The sequence below is a fragment of the Nansenia antarctica genome, assembly GCF_963989245.1.
Source record: "Nansenia antarctica genome assembly, chromosome: 12".
Taxonomy (NCBI): domain Eukaryota; kingdom Metazoa; phylum Chordata; class Actinopteri; order Argentiniformes; family Microstomatidae; genus Nansenia; species Nansenia antarctica.
The window spans coordinates 7,343,469-7,363,312 of record NC_137682.1 but is presented as its reverse complement, the minus strand read 5'-3'; the positions used below and the strand labels follow the sequence as shown (position 1 = coordinate 7,363,312).

At 44.2% G+C, this 19,844-nt stretch overlaps 1 protein-coding gene across 1 annotated transcript; it reads left to right on the top strand.

The window, feature by feature from the left end:
• On the top strand, window positions 1-17,576 carry cfap57 (cilia and flagella associated protein 57; the record flags this gene model as incomplete). Its single annotated transcript, XM_080543235.1, has 22 exons — window positions 1-157; window positions 838-1,151; window positions 2,373-2,632; window positions 2,943-3,123; window positions 3,496-3,648; window positions 4,269-4,408; window positions 4,997-5,162; window positions 5,423-5,536; window positions 6,912-7,124; window positions 7,921-8,094; window positions 8,553-8,714; window positions 9,251-9,406; window positions 10,124-10,217; window positions 10,547-10,737; window positions 11,591-11,764; window positions 12,305-12,463; window positions 12,775-12,918; window positions 13,249-13,365; window positions 14,094-14,228; window positions 14,764-14,907; window positions 16,075-16,213; window positions 17,428-17,576. 22 exons carry the CDS (start codon window positions 1-3, stop codon window positions 17,574-17,576), a joined length of 3,636 nt encoding a protein of 1,211 aa, XP_080399361.1.
• Between the last annotated feature and the right edge of the window lie 2,268 nt (window positions 17,577-19,844).

Sequence of the window (19,844 nt, the reverse complement as noted above, 5' to 3'; positions counted from 1 at the left end):
ATGGCTGCTGTTGTAGCCCAGTCCCACTACATCTTTGGTTTGAGAACAGGTGTGAGAAATAACCTCTGCTACTTCGATGAGCAAACGGTCATATTCCCATGTGGGAACAACTGCGTGCGTTACAACATCGACCAGAGGTGCCAGAGGTTCATTCCAGGTAGAGTTGCCCCCCCCCCCCCCCCCATGTCTTGGATAGCCTGAGTGATACTGATATCCGGCTCTTCACGGATGCATTGGAATTATACAGTGGAGTGCAACAATGTGGGCACCCCCCTAGTCAAAATGCCTTTTTGACAATTAATATCTAAGTGAAAAGAAGTAAACCCTAACTAAATGGTACAAAGTTAAACATGACACATTTCATCACATAAAGCAAGATTCTTGGAGATTAATTGTAACAGACATTTAAACCAGGGGTGCCCAAATGTTTGCACCCCACTGTATATTATATTATACTGTATATACGTATATGATATACTGTATATATAATATATGACACTGTGTGTGTGTGTATATATATATATATATATACATATATGTTACTGTACATGTGGGAATACGGTACATGTGGGAAAACTAGGGTTAGGGTTAGGTGCTACGTCGACTTGGTACATGCTGGCATGTCTAACCCTAATCCTAACCCTAACCCTAACCGTAGCACCTAACCCTAACCCTAGTTTTCCCACATGTACGGTATACCCACATGTACCGTAACATATATATATATATATATATATATATATATATACGTATATATACACACACATATATATATACACACACACACACACAGTGTCACACACAGTCACGTAATACTGCATGTTGTCCCGCCACCAGGCACAGAGAAGAGTCAGGGCATGCAGGCTCTGGCCATCAGTGCGAACCGCCGCTACTTGGCGGTATCAGAGCGCGGTGAGAAGGGCACTGTTACGATCTACGACCTCCAGCATGAGCAGAGCAGGAAGAGGAAGGTGCTGAGCGGAGGAGACGTCCCTGTGCAGGAGTTCGTCTGCATGGCCTTCTCCCCGGACTCCAAGTACCTGATAGGCCAGGCGGGAGGCCCAGACTGGACGCTGTTCTACTGGATGTGGGAGAAGCAGAAGCTCATAGCCTCAGTGAAGACCAGCGGAGCCAGCAACTCTATATACCAGGTTAGACAGCAACTCTATATACCAGGTTAGACAGCAAGGCCTCTGCTCCTTGTCAAAGTCTTGTTTATTTGTCATCGGATTGAATACAAGTATACAATGCAACGGAATGTCTGAGGCAAAGCAGCTCTACAACATCAAACAACATTAACAATACATTGTAATAGGTATAATAGATTAAATATAAACATCAACAGTAATAAACTGTAAAAAAAAAAAAAGATATATATAAAAATAAAAATCTGTATACATATTGTTTTGTAGCAGCAGTAAAGAGTAGAGTGCAGAGTGTCAGTGGAGTGCAATGTTACTGAGCAGGAGGGAAGGGGGGGGAAGCTATTCCGAAACCTGTTGGTCTGGGATTGGATGCTTCGGTACCGTCTGCCCGTTAGAAGCCGAGAGAACAGAGTGTGACAACACACACACACATTTACATTTTTGGCATTTAGCAGACGCCTTATTCCAAAGCGACTTACCAACGATACATTTGACTAAGCAAGTGAATCATCAATTCACTAGTTGTAGCAGGAAGAGTAATCCAGTTCAGGCCAGGGGCCATTGGCAGTCGTCGTGATAGAAGAAGAAATAATTATTATTATTATATTTTTTTTTAATATTGACACTAGAGAAACAGTACAAGGGGGAAGTAAGAAATCTTACGAGACACAGTATAGGGGAAAGCAGGTGTCTCAGGAGACACAGTGCTGGGGGGTAGTAGAAGGGAGAAGGATTCAACAGAGGGTAGGGAGGATAAGACAGAAGAAGAGAGGGAGGTGGGGGACAGGGTACGTAGGTTGTGACGAGAGGGTATAGAAAAAAGAAATATATAGAGAAATATGACAAGAGAACAATCAAAAAGGAAGACAAGAGAAGATAGTTAGTATTCTTGGTGCCCTGGCCTTCCTCTCAGGCCTTCCTTGATGGACTCCCACAGAGAGACTCCCTTGTCTTTGTGTCATGAGTCTGTTGCAGAGGCTGTTGCTCTCTGATTAATTAATGATGGTTCAGTAATTGCTGAAGACTAGCAGGCTTGCAGCCCCTCTAACGACTAACGATCACTAAATGACCAGGGCAGGTGAACTCAGTCAGTCCAAATGTATTGACTAGCTGCTGATGCTCTCTAGAGAGAGCGCAAGAACGTATTTTGGAACACAGCCACAGACATTTGAATGACATCCTTTTTTTATACCATGTATTTATAAACGCATTCCGATCACTCCGCAGGTGAGCTTCAACCCCCAGGATAACACTCAGGTGTGTGTGAGCGGCAACGGTGTGTTTAAGCTCTTCCGCTATGCCGAGGGGGCGCTGAAGCAGTCCAACTTCCTGAAGCTGGAGGCCCAGAACATCCTGTCCCACGCCTGGATGTCTGAGGACCGGGTAATTGCCGGCACGGACACGGGCAAGCTGCTGGTGTTTGAGTCAGGTGACCTGCGCTGGGAGATGAGTGTCACCAGCAAGCCGGCCGATCAGGAGAACGACAGGTCAGGAGGTCACAAATCAAATCCAAAATCGAATCGAATCCAATTGTATAATTTGTCACGTCCATCGTAAACAGCCGTAATTGATATAGTGAAACGCTTTGGAAATTTTTCTCCTCGATCAACAATCAACAATAATCAACAAATCATCAATACAATAATAGTAATAATAAATAATATAGTAATAATAATAAATAGTGACAGTAATAGTGCATAAGGGTGTAGTGTAAGTAGCAGTCCCTACCACTAAAACTACTCTATGTTGGTAGGCCTACATCACTCAGATTATTAACAATGGCCTTACACTGCACAGACAAATAGAGAAGAGGACACCAGAGGACACCAAGGTAGAGGGAGCACCTACCCTCCTACCCAGAGTCACAGCCATCACGGCCTTCTCTAAAGGCTTCGCCTGCTCTGCTGGCCCAGGGGCCGTGTGTCTGTTTGAGAAGACGGAGGAGAAGGACAACTACAAGAAGACTAGAGAGATACGGGTACGTAGATATGGCAACGTAGCTCGTTTGAGAACTGAGGTGACCATTGGGGCGGTCATGTTTAATATGTGTGCAGTTTTTCCGTGCATTTGCAATGTATGTGTGCGTGTGTGTGAGCGTGCGTGCGTGTGTGTTCACTTGCATTTTTAACATGTTGTAGTATATTGAGAAGTGTTCTAGTGTATGTTTCTATGGGTGTGTCTTTGTGTGTGTTTGTGTATTGAAGTAGGTGTATATTAAGAAGTGTTGTGTATGTTTATGTGTGTGTGTATGTATGTGTTGTGGTAGGTGTATATTAAGCATTAAGCAGTATTATGGTGTATGTTTATATGTGTGTGTGTGTGTGTGTGTGTGTGTGTGTGTGTGTGTCAGATCCCTCCAGATCTGTCCAGTTACGAACCCAGCCATGCAGAGCTTCAGGAGATAGTCACCCTGTGTGTCAGCCCCTCAGAGGAGACTCTGGTCACCAGCACAGACCGTGGCCAGCTCTACAGCATCACCCTGTCTTCTGCTGAGATGAGCAAGGTCAGGATAAGGATGAGGATAAGTCACTATGCTAGATCTGAGGGTCTGGACACAACCTTTTCCTTCCTTCCTTTACTTCATTCCCTCCTTTCATACCTGCCTCTCTTTATTCTACTTTTCCTTTCATTACCTGCCTCTCTTGCTTTTACCTTTCCTTTTCATTCCTGCTGCTTTTTTTTCTTCTACTTTTCCTTCCTCCCTTCAGTCCCTCCAGACCTCATTTCATTCCTCCTTTCTTTCTTCCTTCCTTCCTTCATTCTCTCATGTATTGCCCCGTTCATTATTGAGAGTAGTTGGGTGTTGAAACCTCTAGGTGGAGTACTTACACCTGTTAGTTTCTCCTGACAGATAAAGGCATTTTAGGAGAATTCAGACCCAGGCTCATACCTGTCATTTGAGCTCTAACCCAGTGGTTCTCAAACCTCTCCTCGGGGACCCCCCAGCCGCTCCACATATTTGATATGTTCCACCACTGGCACACCTGATTCAACTAATCTAAGTACAAAGCAATTATGATTTGTGCTGGTGGTGGTGGAACAGATCAAATATGTGGAGCGGCCGGGGGTCCCCGAGGAGAGGTTTGAAAACCACCTCTCTAACCTACATATGTTCTCCACTAGGGGGAGCAAGCTCACTTTGAGTACCTGTCCCATTCCTTCCACTCCAACGTCGTCACGGGCCTGTCCATCTGTATCCGCAAGCCCATCGTCGCCACCTGCTCCCTGGACCACTCTGTACGCATCTGGAACATCGAAACCAAGTAAGAGATCGTCTCAACTATTCCTGTGGTACCGAGCTGAGATTGTATACTCACTCCTCAAGTTCAAATACCCCCTACCGTGCTGTCTAATAGCTAGGTAGGGTATTTGAGGAGAAGGTCATGTGTGTTGGCAAGCCAGAGGTCACATGTTCGACTGTTTGCGACAAATCTAGGCCTTTTCTTTTTCATTGACTAAATACTAGGAATATGCAGTATTGTGTATACCCCATTTTTTCCACCGATACGATTACAGTACATGCCATGTGAAGTCCATCCATTTGTCGAAAAGACTGTGTTTGTAAAAGAAAATGTAATCTTTTTTTCTCTTTCTGAGTGGGGCAGTCCCACTCATATTTTTTTCATTTTATTGGACAGATAGTGAAGACAGACTGGAAAGTAGGAAGAGAGGACATGTCAGCAGGGCATGGGCTGGATTCAAACCCATGCCGACATGGGCATATGTGTGCACTGTAGACCGTGGTGCTAGACCACTGGACCACCCCAGGCCACAGAAAATCAAATCTTAAATGCATTGAAACACAGTATTCAATCCATATGTGTTGTTGTTGTGTGTCTTGACTGTGTCAGTGTGTTGGAGCTGTATAAGGAGTTCCAGGAGGAGGCCTTCAGCGTGGCCCTGCACCCCTCCGGCCTCTTCCTGCTGGTGGGCTTCTCTGACAAGCTGCGCCTCATGAACCTGCTCATAGACGACCTCAGGACCTTCAAGGAGCTCACTGTGCGGGGCTGCAGAGAGGTAGGGGATGTGTGTGTGTGTGTGTGTGTGTGCGTGCGTGTGCATATGCGTGTGCGTGTGTGTCAGTGTCTGTTTGTGTGTGTCTGTGTGTGTCTGTGTGTGTGTGCGTATGCGTGTGCGTGTGTGTCAGTGTCTGTTTGTGTGTGTCTGTGTGTGTGTGTGTGTGTGTGTTTGTTTGTTCAGTTTGTGCGTGCCTTAAGTGTTGCAAGCTTTGCGATGTCAAACCAATATGTGTCATATTGCTTTTTCTCTATCCCCAGTGTGCTTTCAGCCACGGGGGACACATGTTTGCTGCCGTCAACGGGAACGTCATCCACATCTACTCCGCAACAACATTTGAGAACCTCCTGAACCTGAAGGGCCACAATGGGAAGGTGAAAGACCTGCTGTAAAAGAGACATAGGAGGGTCACAGGTTCAGTTATAACACTCCAGAACATTCCAGAAAGCCGTTTTCGCTAGCGGTGCCAGTGCTTGCCAACAGTGCTTGCGGCCGGCTAGCGCTCAAAGCCCCGTGCTTCGGGTCTTATGAATAAGCCCGTTTGGGATTTCTAGACTGGAGCCCCAGAGTATTGTTTTTTTTTACATTGTTATTCAGTTCATAAGATGGCGAAGTCAGAGACACCAGAAAAAACATTTCAAATCCTTTAGTTTCCCAACAGGTTCTGGTACTTTAAGCAGTTTATGGCAATTTTATTTGTAAAAAAGCACTATACTAAATAAATGTCATTGTGTAGTTATAGCGAGCTAACTTGAATTATGCTTGCCACCCACCAAGTTCGCTAGCCAACTAAAAGCACTTGGAGTCCGGTTCTATCTGTCTGTGATTCAGTGTTAGTTCATATTGTTTGTATTGTGTTTATGGTTTATAACGTTTAGTATTGTTCTTTTTGTGACATTTTGTCTATGGAAAAAATGCTGCGCATTTGATTGATTGACTGAATCTCCTGCCTTCGCCCTCAACCTCGCCCTCAACCTCGCTCTCAGCCCCGCTTGGCATCATAAGGACCAAGGGGGTACAGTTTTTGTTAGGGTTAAGACGATGTTTTCATAAATGTTAAATGATAGAGTTGGGCTGTGTATTCTCTTGCTCATCTTTCCACTCCTTATCGGGCCTCCGCTTCCTGGCGTTGTGTTATCCAGGAGCCCAGCGGTGGAACTGTTTATATTTAAGCTGTACATTTCCATGGAACTGTTTATATTAAGCTGTACATTTCCATGAGAATGTATATGTTAAGCTGAACATTCCAATGAAACTGTTTATGTTAAGGTGCTTTCCCATGAAACTGTTTATATTAACGCGGTGCTTTGCCTGCCCCTTTTCCATTCGTGTTACAATAAAGGCTGACTTGGAAGAGCGAAAGACCAGATCGACTTTGACTGACCCTTAACACGGTCTCTCTGAATCGCTCTCCTTGCGCAAGAAAACTGAGCTCTTTTGACTCTGTGTCTCTTTGTGTCTGAAGTCTACTACGGTCTGTTGAACTAGCGCTGGGTTAGCATTACCTGCCTTACAACCAGGCTGAATCAGAATATAGCATTTAACAGTAACTAACAGTTTTAAGCACAGAATAAGCTCAGAGTACGCCCTGTTGAAGCCCGAGAGTGACCTTTGAAAAGCCATTTGTCCTTATCACGCACTGTTACACAGGTCGTAAGCCCTGGAAAGCCGGCTATTGAACACCTTACCTCAGTGTCTACCTGGGAACCTTTAACACATCTGAAACCCTTCATCTCGGTATGGCCACAGGTGCGGGCCATCGTGTGGAGCTCGGACGACAGTCGCCTGGTGTCTTGCGGGATGGACGGAGCCGTGTACGAGTGGAACACCCTGAGCGGCAAGCGGGAGTCGGAAAGTGTCCTCAAGTCCTGCAGCTACACAGGAGTGACTATCTCCCCTGACGCCAAGACCATCTTCGCTGTGGGGACAGACTGCACCCTGAAGGAGATCCAGGACTGTCAGGTGAGGGAGTTCATCTGGGAGTGTTCTACTGTGTTTATACATGAATATTTGATTTGATTTGATTTTTACTAGGAATTTACAATAGAATCATTTACGCATCATGACACTAAGTAATGTCCAGAGGATGGCACTTGAAAGCATTATTTAAAACACTTATTTCCAAAGTGGTCCTCGATGGAAACATAAAATGAATAAAACAAATCATCACACAGTATAAAACATAATAGGCTGGAAAGGCTGTGGAACTGTGTGGTTGTATTCATGATTATACTTAGCGTGCATCCGTTAGAGTAGGCTCTCATTAGGCGGCCTGAGGTACTCAGTCATGGCCCTTCTGGCCGTTCCGGAGTCTAGACGGGAGTGATAAGGTGACCGTGCCTTTGCCATTAGGGCCATTAGGGGCCCTCGGCTCTGGAATGACCTACCTGAGGATATTAGGCTAGCAAGATCAGTACTCTCTGTTAAATCTCTTCTTAAGAAATTGATGCGGCCCTCTTGAATGTGTCCTTGTTTTACTGTTTCTACTTATATTTTGGTTAGGGTTAGAGTTAGGGTTTTTATCTGGTACTCTGATGGTGCCAATGGAGGTGATCTTGTAACATTGTTTTACAAAGGTGCTATATAAATAAAGTGTTATTATTATTATTATTATTATTATTATTATTATCTGAGATAATTGTTTCAACTTTGGATCAATGGAAGGTGGATTCTGATTAGAATAGGTGTATGTTGTAGTATTTGGGTGTCAGTCTCCTGGTCCTTTCCACCAATGGGGGGGGGGGGGAACTGTTGTCAGATCCTCAGGGAGGTGGCTGCGGAGGACGTGGTCTACACCACCATCGCCATGTCCCGCTCCGGGAGGATGCTCTTCGCCGGCACCTCCATCGGCACCATCAGGGCCATCAAGTACCCCTTACCCATTCAGAAGGACTGGACCGAGTACCAGGCCCACTCTGGCCCCGTCACCAAGGTGGGTTGGACCAGAACATGACACTGTGAGCACAGGTCAACTGGGACAGAACACACTAACCTGTAAGAGGATTAATTATCCTCCCATCCTGGCAATGCCCAGTCTTATCATCACTGGTAAAGTCAGCTTGTTTTTGGATTATATAGGCATGACTTTTCTGTCTATCTATGCGGTTCTTTATTAACTGATCCTCTGACGCAATGAAGGCTGATGGAGGTAGGAATCGGAGGATTGCCTCGTTGGTAATGTATGAAACAGAATGGAGAAGAATGGTATCAAAACACACATGTTTGATACCATTCCCGGTTCCGTTCCCCTGCATTACAATGAGCCCGTCCTCTGATTCCTACCTCCAACAGCCTCCCGTGATCGAACGGATCCGATAAGATCACCCCCGGCATGTCACGGTCTTCGGATGCTCAGTGAAGGACTACAGGTGAATGTGTCTCTCTCCTCAGATGGTGATGACGTTTGATGACCAACACCTTCTGACTGCGTCTGAGGATGGCTGTCTGCTCATCTGGAAGGTCATCGACAAGGAAGGGAGGAGCCTGAAGAGAGACAAGGAGATCGCCTACACTGAGGAGATCCTCATCACCAAGTCTGACCTGGAGGAGAAGGTACTAGGGCGTGTGTTTGTGTGTGTGTGTGTGTGTGTGTGTGTGTGTGTGTGTGTGTGTGTGTGTCTGTGTGTGTGTGTGTGTGTGTGTGTGTGAGCGGGCGTGTGTGCGTTCACTTGCTTTTTTAATGTGTTGTAGTAGGTGTATATTAACAAGTGTTATAGTGTGTGTTTATATGTGTGTGTGTGTGTGTGTGTGTGTGTGAGCGGGCGTGTGTGTGTTTACTTGCTTTTTTAATGTGTTGTAGTAGGTGTATATTAACAAGTGTTATAGTGTGTGTTTATATATATGTGTGTGGGTGTGTGTGTGTGTGTGTGTGTATGTGTGTGTGTGTGTGTGTGTGTGTGTGTGTGTGAGCGGGCGTGTGTGCGTTCACTTGCTTTTTTAATGTGTTGTAGTAGGTGTATATTAACAAGTGTTATAGTGTGTGTTTATATATGTGTGTGTGTGTGTGTGTGTGTGTGTGGGTGCATGCGTGCATGTGTGTGTGCATTTGTGTGAGAATAATACACTTCACGTTTCTCCCCTCGGCTCAGAACCAGATCATGCTGGAGCTGAAGACACGGGTGGAGGAGCTGAAGATGGAGAACGAGTACCAGCTCCGTCTGAAGGACATGAACTACAACGAGAAGATCAAAGAGCTCTCCGAGAAGTTCATCCAACAGATGGAGTCGCTCAAGACCAAAACCCAGGTCAACTGACTTCTCAATAGCCGCTTTATGACCAGGGGGGCCAGTGTGTGCCAAGCCTTACTAACCCTAACCCTCATTTTCTAGTTCCGCCCTGAATATGATCTTCAGTTTGTTTACATTCTGCAGTTGGTAAGGTGGTGAATTATATGGAGACATATACAATGTCAAATCCTCTGGTTTCCCAAGAGGTTCTGATAACGTAAGCACTTAGTGTAGCATTTTATTTGTAAGCTATTAAGTTTGAGCGCTATTCAAATCAACTCGAGCATGTGTGTAAATAGCAGCTTGAGCATTGTAAAGAGGGGATCATTTGACCCCCGAGGCGGCTCTTTTAGAGGGTAAAAAGGCACGGCTGTTCTAGTGTTAAGCACCAGACATACATGGAGTTCTAGTGTTAAGCCCTGTTGGAGCCTGGGAGTGACTGTGGAAAAGCAGTTGGTCTTGGCCTGCACACGTCCCTGCTGTGGAAATCACAGCTATTGTTAAATGGTAAATGCACTTACATAGCGCCTTTTTTATACTGACGACTCCTGATACGAAATGAAATAGCTTGAGACTTCGAAACTGCTCTAAATTGGATTGTGTAGATTGTTTATTGTTGAGAGTTGAGAGTGGTCTGAATTACACCACACATACACTGTTTGCAATTTATTCAGTGCATTTTGTCCTATAAGTGAAACCTTTGTTGGAGGTATCAGCCCATATGTCGTCCTGTAGGTTCTGAAGACGGAGAAGGATAAGATGGAGACGAGCCACCAGGAGGCCATGGGGGAGGTGGGGGAGAAACACTCCAAAGAACAGCAGGATTTCGGTGAGAGAAATCACTGCGTAACGTTCACTCTTTTGTAGAAATGCAAATGCTACATAGAACACCTATGAGTCCTTACCTCCTTATGACATCTTTGACCTTCAATAAAACCTTCTACATAGAATCAAACTGTGTAGGCTATACAATAACGTACTGTATGGATCTATCCGAACACACAATACATACAATACACACAATACATATAGATATGGATATACATTCAGCTATGGGCATATACCATACTTGCTGACAAATGTGTGCGTGCACTGTAAGTCGCTTTCAGGTGGAAGCGTCTTTTTCCGAAATCAGAGTGAATCTGTTGCTCTTCACAGAGTCCACCAGTAACCAGAAGCTGATGCAGGAGTACGAGAAGCACCAGGAGCTGCAGGTAAAGTCCCAGCGTATGCAAGAGGACTACGAACGCCACCTGCAGGCCACGGAAGACGGCAAGAGCCGCGCCCTGGAGGATCTCACCCTCTTCTACGAGGCCAAGCTGCAGGAGAAGATGTCGATGCTGGGGCAGGTCAGGAGGGAACTAGAAGGACGGTGGTGGGGCGGGTCAGAATCAGAATCGCTTTTATCACATGTACACAAGAGTACAATTATGTGGCTTTGGTTCCTCAACATTGACATTACAGCCATCAGATACAGGGAAAAAATACAACAGTAACACAGTAATAATAAAGCAACGCAAGTAAACAAAAAAGTATTCCCACAATGACAAGGAAATAAAGTGGCCTTTTGGTGAAGTGGTAATTTCACAGTGGCCTCAATAGTGCTGTGCAGTCATGAACCGACAGCTAAAGGTTTTGTTGCGTGGATGTAGTCATAGGCTACCTTTTTCACAAAACCTGAGACTTGATACAGTGCCTGTATACAGATACAGAAAGTCATCATACCCCTTCACTTTTTTCCACTTTTTCAATTTAAAATTAATTACATTTTTTAAAAACAAGGTCATCAATCCACACACAATACAACGACAAAGTGAAAACAAAAAACAAACAAACAACATTTATTCGAATTGGAACACAGAAATACCTCATGTGTCCTCAAGTATTCACACCCAAAACAATACTTGTTTTCACTCTGTCATTATGGGGTATTGTGTGTGTTTTATTTAATCCATTTTAAATTGAGTATATAACACAACAAAATGTGGGGAAAAATTAAGGGGTATGATGACTTTCTATAGACACTGTACTTGGCCCATGCAACTGGTGTGAGTGAGAATAAACCGTGTGTGTGTGTGTGTGTGTGTGTGTGTGTGTGTGTGTGTGTGTGCGCGTGTGCGTATGTGTGTGTGTGTGTGTGTGTGTGTGTGTGTGTGTGTGTGTGTGTGTGTGTGTGTGTGCGTGTGTGTGTGTGTTTTCTAGAACCAAGATGAGTCTCGGCAGCATGTCCGGGAGTTTGAGGAGTCCAAGAAGCAGATGGAGGAAGACGGAGACAGAGAGATCCAGGACATCCGCATCAAATACGAGAGGAAACTACGAGAGGAGAGGGAGACCAACCTGCGTCTGAAGGGAGAGACGGGCATCATGAGGAAGAAAGTGAGTGAACTTACTAGACGACCAACGGTCACCATGGAAACATCTCCTCCGTCTTCGCTGCCTCTCCTCCCCCCCCCCCCCCCCCCCCGTTAACCTAACGTTTTCTCTTCTTTTCTAGTCGGTCGCTCCCTCCATGAATTTCTCTCATCTCTCATTGGCACCCAGTTAAACCAGCTGTGTTATTTTTACAGTATTATTACAGTATTATAACGCCACTGACCTCATGTCTTTTAGCTTGCTTTTATAGTTGTTTTTATTTTCTTAAGATTGTTGTCTTTATTTGCACTTATGACACCACGGACCTCATTGTCTCTTAGCTTGTTTTATAGCATTTTCGCTTTTTAATTTGTCTAGTGTGTAATATTTGTCGTTTTTCTGTTTTTGCACCTTCAGAAGAACCACTACAATTTCATTGTATAGGCAACTGTACCATCACAATAAAGTCTATTCTATTCTATTCTATTCTATTCTATTCTATTCTATTCTATTCTATTCTCTCTCTCTCTCTCTTCTTCTCTCTCTCTCCTGTCACGATGACAGTTCAGCAGCTTACAGAAGGAGATAGACGACAGGAACCTGGAGATAGAGAAGCTGAAGGCGGAGCAGCAGAAGCTGCAGGGTGTGATCAGGTCTCTGGAGAAGGACATCCTGGGGCAGAAGAAGGAGATCCAGGAGAGGGACGAGACCATCCAGGACAAGGTGGGGGGCGAGCAGCGTGGCCGAGGGGCAGATAGGCTGGCTGTGGTCTCTGTCCATCCAGGTTACAGCTCTCCATAACCCCCCCACACAGTCTCCCACCGTCCCTCCCTCCCTCTTTCCACCCCTCCCTCCCTCCGTCCCTCTTACCACTGTGTGGGGAGCTATCCACTGTTGCAAAAACAGCATGTCGTATTACAGACGAAACTATATAACCTCTCACAAGTGAGTCAGTCAAAGTCAGACAACCAGAGTGGTTTGAGTTATTTTTTTTATAGTTAACCGAATACCCCCCCCTGTTTCCCGCTCTGCAGGAGAAGAGAATCTACGACCTGAAAAAGAAGAACCAGGAGCTGGAGAAGTTCAAATTCGTTCTCGACTACAAGATCAAAGAGCTGAAGAAACAGATCGAGCCCAGGGAGAACGACATCAAAGAGATGAAGGAGCAGATCCAGGAGGTCGTGTGTGTGTGTGTGTCTGTGTGAGAGTGTGTGTGTGTGTGTGTGTGTGTGTGTGTGTGTGTGTGAGTGTGTGTGTCCGTGCGTGCGTGTGTGGGGGTTGTGTTTGAGAGTGATAAGAGTGCTCAGGAATCCCCATCCAGCAGGAGTGCAGCTCCCTCCATGTGTTTGTTTGTGTTTTAGTCTGAGATCAGAAGCCACACATCTCTATCTCTCTTTATTTCCTCAGTACAGTGCTGATATCACACAGATATTCTCCATCATTCGTGAATGCTGTTGTGAGCAGTGTGTCACCTCAGGCTGATGTCTCTCCTCGTGTTGTGCTGTTAGATGGAGGGAGAGCTGGAGCAGTTCCACAAGAGGAACACGCAGCTGGAGCTCAACATCGCAGAGCTGAAGCTCAAGCTGAAGGCCACGGATAAGGAGATGCACAAGGAGATGCAGAGGGTGAGGAGGAGGGAGGGATGTCCGCATCATTACAGGGTATCCGCGGTGTCTTGAAAAGTATTAAAAGTTGATGGAAAATCAAGACCCTTAATAAGTATTAAAAAGTCTCTCAAATTACTTGGTCGGAACTAACTGTTGTATAATGTACATTATGGAGAGACTGAGAGCATGAGGATGGAAGAGAGCTGGTTTATTTATGAGGTGGGATTAATTAAAGTAAGACGTGCTTGATTAAATAAAGTCTGAGTGTCTTTGGTGCAGTATAGCCCAGGGTGGATTCAATAAGTCAATAAGTCAATAATACAGCCAACTCTTATGCTTTAAATAACATCATTTCTTTTTCTTTTTTTGCTGGTCTTATTATGTACTTACTGGGCTACAAGTTACCCATGTGTCAAAATGGCAGCTCTAAGTCTTAAAATGGCAGCTCTAAGTCTTAAAATGCCAGCTCTAAGTCTTAAAATGGCAGCTCTAAGTCTTAAAATGCCAGCTTTGCAACATGTTGCAATACATTCAAAGGGCTTGAGGCTACAAACCCGCAACTCCTCGCTATCGTGCTACAAGCGATCAAAAGCTCGAATTGTTGGTCGAGGAGGTACACTTCTAAATGATCTTGTCATGTGCTATATCAGCTATATGTAGTGTGAATATGTCATGACAGATGGCAGTGGTGTTAACCTGGAGTTATGTTATGAACCCACATAACTCACTGTGGCCCTTCTGTACAGGTGAGGGATGTAGAGGCTCTGGTGCGCAGGTTCAAGATGGACCTCCACAACTGCGTCTGCTTCATCCAGCAGCCCAAGAGACTGAAAGACAGCATACGAGAGCTGTACGACCGCTACGTCCAGCAGAGTGATGTGGTAAGACACATGATACGTACATGTTAACATTGTGAGATTCCTTTTTTTTTTTTTTTTTTTTTTCAGTTCCTATGACCAAAGTCTTTTTTTCTTTTTTATATTAAGTAAAGTAAAGACAAAACAAAACAAAAACAAACAAAGAAAAAAGAAAAAGACATAGCGTGTGAACTTGGGGAGCTTTCATCTTACATATGACAGATTAGAATAGAAAATGATTCGAAAATAAACAAAATGACATCACCCTCTGATGTTCTTCTAACAGTTCAACAGAAATCTGACCGTACAGGTTTAACATATCCTGTCCATTTCGTCCAGATCCGCTAGAATTTTTCTACCTGAATTCTAAGGGAATATGACATCTTTTCCATTATATATTCCATTGTTTTTTAATGAACAGTCTGGACCAGGAATATCAGGGAGTGAAGTCTTGATCTTTATGTAGTATGACAGGAAACAGGAAGTACAGTCGGCATATACCTGTTCTCACTAGCTCTCCAGCTAGGCATCTATGTGTGTGTGTGTCTGTGTGTTCCAGGTGGACATCGTGGGCGTGGACGCAGACATCCAGAGAGAGTACGGCCGTCAGAGGGAGCACCTGGAGAGGAACGTGGCATCCCTGAAGAGGAAGCTTGCCAAAGACACAGAGGTCCACAGGACTGACAACGTCAAGATCATGAAGGTGAGAGACTCTCACCACCCTACTAGTGCACTACTGTGACCATCTGAACATGGCACCGAGATGGAGATGGAGATAATAACTTTTTATAATAATAACTTTTATTTCTATAGCACTTTTCCTGCAAACGTTGCAGCTGAAAGTTCTTTAATCATTATATAATCATGATTTATTTGACGACTAACGACTGATTATTTAGTCATTTAAAGGCAATATTAAAAATATGGGTTTTTAGTCTTGACTTGAAAATATTTGCTGAGGTTGCATCCCTAATGTAAACTGGCAGTGCATTACACAATTTGGGTGCATAAAATGTACATGTGGTACAGAGGTACTGATAGATTTGATGTGAGGCTCAAAGCTTAAGTCAGAATCTATAATCACACCTACATTCTTAGCTTCATGTTTGCAGTTTGAAAGCAAGGTTCCCATGGTATTCGACAATTTTGTCTTTTTGTGGTTTTGGTCCAATGACAAGAATCTCAGTTTTGTCCTGATTTAGTTGTAGAAAATGTTTGGACATCCAAAGTTTTATATCTTGGAGACAATTCTCCAGTGAGCTGAGTGCATGTGAATTATCAGGCAATACTGATATGTACAGCTCAGTATCATCAGCATAACTATGCACATTTACACCATGTTTTCTGATGATTCCACCTAATGGGATCATATACAGGGAGAAGAGCAAGGGACCAGGAATAGACCCTTGAGGGACCCCACATGTGATGTCAACATTATCAGAAACAGAGTCTCCCAGGACAACAGAGAAATGCCTACCAGCTAGATAAGGGTTAGGATTAGATTTAGGGTTAGATTTAAACCACTCTAATACAAGTCCTAAGAGACCAACACAGTTTTCTAAATGATGTATTAGAATTTGCAGTGTTTTCAGACCTCGATTAATGCAAAGACAATACTAATGTTTTAACTTGGAGAGTTCAGAAATATATTTGGTGGAATAACCCTGATTTTTAATCACAGCTCTCATGTGCATGCTCTCCACCAGTCTTTCACATTGCTGTTGGGTGACTTTATGCCACTCCTGGTGCAAGCAGCTCCATCTTCCACTTCACTTGATCAGATTCCAGAAAAAAAGGAGAAGGAGATTCTCTCAATGAATTAATTTCAATGAATGTTTAACTGCTGATATTCAGTGTGATCTCCCTGCAGGAGAACGTGTCTTTGATCAAAGAGATTAATGACCTTAGGCGGGAGCTCCGTGTGGTGAGGGGCCAGGTCCATGACTACCAGAGTCTGGTGGGGGGGAACGACCACAAGGCCAAGAGACAGAGCTGCTCCGACCTCAAAGGTGAACAGAACAGCCCACACTGTTAACCTGCATTTTTTTAATTTTATTTTTATTTTTTATATATATATAATAATTTTTATTCCAGTATAGAAGATTCAGATTCAGATAACGTTTATTGCCATTATGCCTGACACATATAGGAATTTGTTTTGGCATTACAGTAGGTGCGTTTATGCTTTTTTCACATGTATACATGAACAAAAACAAATGCAAAAACAGGACAACACAGGACAGACAGTGCATTGGATAGTGCTACATATATATATATATAAATAAAGTGCAGTGCAGAGTTTTTCAAGGGTCCAGTGCATATTCAGTCCTGAGCAGACGAAGATGTCATGTACATTGAAAAAGGCATGAATATTTTCTGTTTTTCTCCCTCCCCTCCCCTCCACCCACTCCTCCCTCTCAAACATGTCTGCATACATATATACAGTACATATAGATTTGCCTGCATGTCTTTGATCCTGTTCAGATGAGATACTACTTCTTTCACAGTGTAGATGCAGATGACAACACTTGAAGGAAAGAAAAAAAGGCCTTTGGGTTTTACGTCAAAATGTTAATTCAATTCATGAACCGTTGTACTATTTATTTATTTTTTAGCAAAGGCCTTTTTTTTCTTTTTTTTTGCAGTAGCAAACACTTTAGCACACACACACTTTCTTGTGAAAAATACATAAAACCAGAGCCATACAGCACCTCTACGTAAAACATGACTGATGAAGATGAAGTATTAATTCTAATTATACAGTTAGTTCAGACCAAGTAATTTGATTGGACACGAGGCATTCCATGAGTGCTGATATACAGTATAACAGCACTGGGACTTTTAACTATAGGTATCACTCCGAAATAACCGTTAATATCAAAGTAGCTAGCCTGCAGATGTTTGTGTTCAGGTTACTAGGCAACAGTCCAGTTGCGGAACAATTTTTTGTTGACGGAGCCAAAATAAATGGATTAAATAAATAAACAAACAAATCATAATCTGTTGTCACTTATTACTGTTAACTAATAAATTGCGCTGTAGAACTGTTGTATAAAAGCAATATCACACTCGAGGTCGTGCTGTTATACTGAATATCAGCACGGCTATGATTGTCTTCTACCTACGACCGAATCACAGCTGTGCTGATATTCAGTATAACACACTCCCTCTCGTGTGATATTGCTTAATTAACATATACTTCAACCCCCCCCATCCCCCATAGCATGTATCTCTGGGGAGGAGGAGGCTGAGCGGATCATCCAGCTACAGCATGTGGAGATGCAGAGGCTGAGACAGGAGATCCAGGGCCAGGGCCTGACCCACTCCCTACGGCCCCCCTCCGGCACCAAGCTGCCTGCTCTCACCACCTGATGCCAAGGTGGAGGTTCGATTAGACCGGCTTTCTATTCGGTTGTTAAGTCTGACGTCACGCGTGACGTTTAGCAATTTCCGGGTCCAAACCAGAAACTCCCCGCACCAGAGTACCAGTGTACTACAGCGGTAGAATGACAGTTCAATCGTTTTTTTTGACTCGGATCTATTCATACAACAAGGGACACAGCACTTTCCTGTTTTCCCCATATTGTCAGGGTCTTTGATCCTCGGAAAAGCGCTATATAAATATAATGAATTATTATTATTACTGAGGCATTTCGAAGAGAGCGTCTCAGCCAACTTAGACCCGGAAACACGTCACGACTTAACAACCGAATAGAATCAATCTCACTCTGGTGGAAACCATACGATATGTGTTGTGTATGCATAGTGACATAGTTTAATGGAGGAGGCCTGTAGACTGATGGATTGGGAGTTGATGGTGTGGACTGGCTCATTCAAGGGTCAAATGGCAGGTCTGCAGAATGATATTTAGCTTGACTGCAGGTGGACGCTGCATGGAGAATGTCTGTGTGATACGCACTGTGCAGAACATAAAGAATGTACAATCTTCTTGAAATAACCTTGTAGAGTTTGTTTTATTTAATGAACATCATTATCATTTCATCATGAAATCATGAACTCATACACAATATAAGCCTAAACTTCAGTATGTTTGGTATGATGTTTAATAAGACAGTGCTGGTGCAGATTTTTAAGACAGGATAGACTGGCAAGGCTCGATTAGAGAGACTTGATCGATTGTGGTTGACACAAGAGGTCAGCTCAGATCATGTCATACGCGTGACGCCATCAGAACAGCCATTATCTCCACAGAACAGCCATTCTCTCAGTGACATCTGACATCACTGACCCCCCTCCCTCCCACACACACACACAACCCTCTCCAGCTCAGTCATTGTGTTCCTCAGCTGCCCCATTGTCTGTCTCTTATGCCGTCGCACTGCAAAGCACTGGAACATGTCACCCATCCCACCCCCGTGTTAACAAACACCCGTCTTGTCACCTATTTCCCACCACTATTGTGTGTGGAGTGTGTGTGTGTTTTTCTTGACTAAGACGAGATGGAGATTCCCTTGAATCTCCTGTGACAAGAGGGGATGGGGGTGGGGGTGTCCTCTCTCATTGTCCCTGTGGAGTGGGTGAGAGTGGGTGAGTCAGATCCCTCAGTCACTGTGGCACTGTGTCACCAGACTGGCCATCTGGTGGCTGAGCCAAGTACACATCTCCTTGCTGCCCACCTGACCACCACCACCACCGCCACCAACAACACTATCATCACCACTCATGACTATCATTGTCCCAGAATCCCACCTTCTGGGTGTGTGTCTGTCTGTGTGTGTGTGTATGTGTGTGTCTGTGTGTGTGTATGTGTGTGTCATCTCTGACTGCTGCCCTGACTGATGACATCACACTCTGAAAGAGAGAGAGAGAGAGCGAGAGAGAGAGCGAGACAGAGAGAGAGAGAGAGAGAGAGAGAGAGAGAGAGAGAGAGAGAGAGAGAGAGAGAAATTGTACTGGAGCCTACCCCAGCTAGCTGAAGAGAGGATAAGGCCAACCTTTATGCCCAGGAGGACCAGTCGTCACCGGTAGGATCTCCCTCAGGAGTGGACCCTCTTGACTACCGAGGATTTCTACATCACCGCAATCATGCTGTCAAAGTTCCTGCACTTTGACTATATAACCATCCGGTTGACTGTCAGGATGACTTCTCTAATGCCCTGGGAATGCACGGTTTGGTGATCATGGATGATGTTATTAGCCAGAGTCCTGGGAGAGCTGTCGACTGTGTGTCCATCATGGCCCTCTGACAGAGGAGGGTAACACAATCACATGGGCTGGCTGGACCAGGAGCAAAGGAACAGCAGCGTCCGTCTTGACTGAGTAAGTAAGTGACCTACCTACCTGCATTCAGGAACACAGCAAAGAGCAAGTCTAGAGAGCATGATTTGAAACCCAAACATACTATGTTGATTGTTGTTGATTGTTGCAGTTTTTTTTTTATCAACGGTAAATAAGATGCACAAAATAGGAGGGGCATCCAGCATATGATTAAACACAAACACTTCTATCAATGTCTTTTTTTCCATTAACTATTGTCTTTTTAAATGTTTTATCTATTTACTTCTTATATTTGCTTTTATTCATTGTCATTTTTATTTTCTTATGCTCCTCTTGCTGTATTTTTAAATAATGCATGTAAAGCACTTTGAATTGCCCCTGTTGTATGAAATGTGCTATACA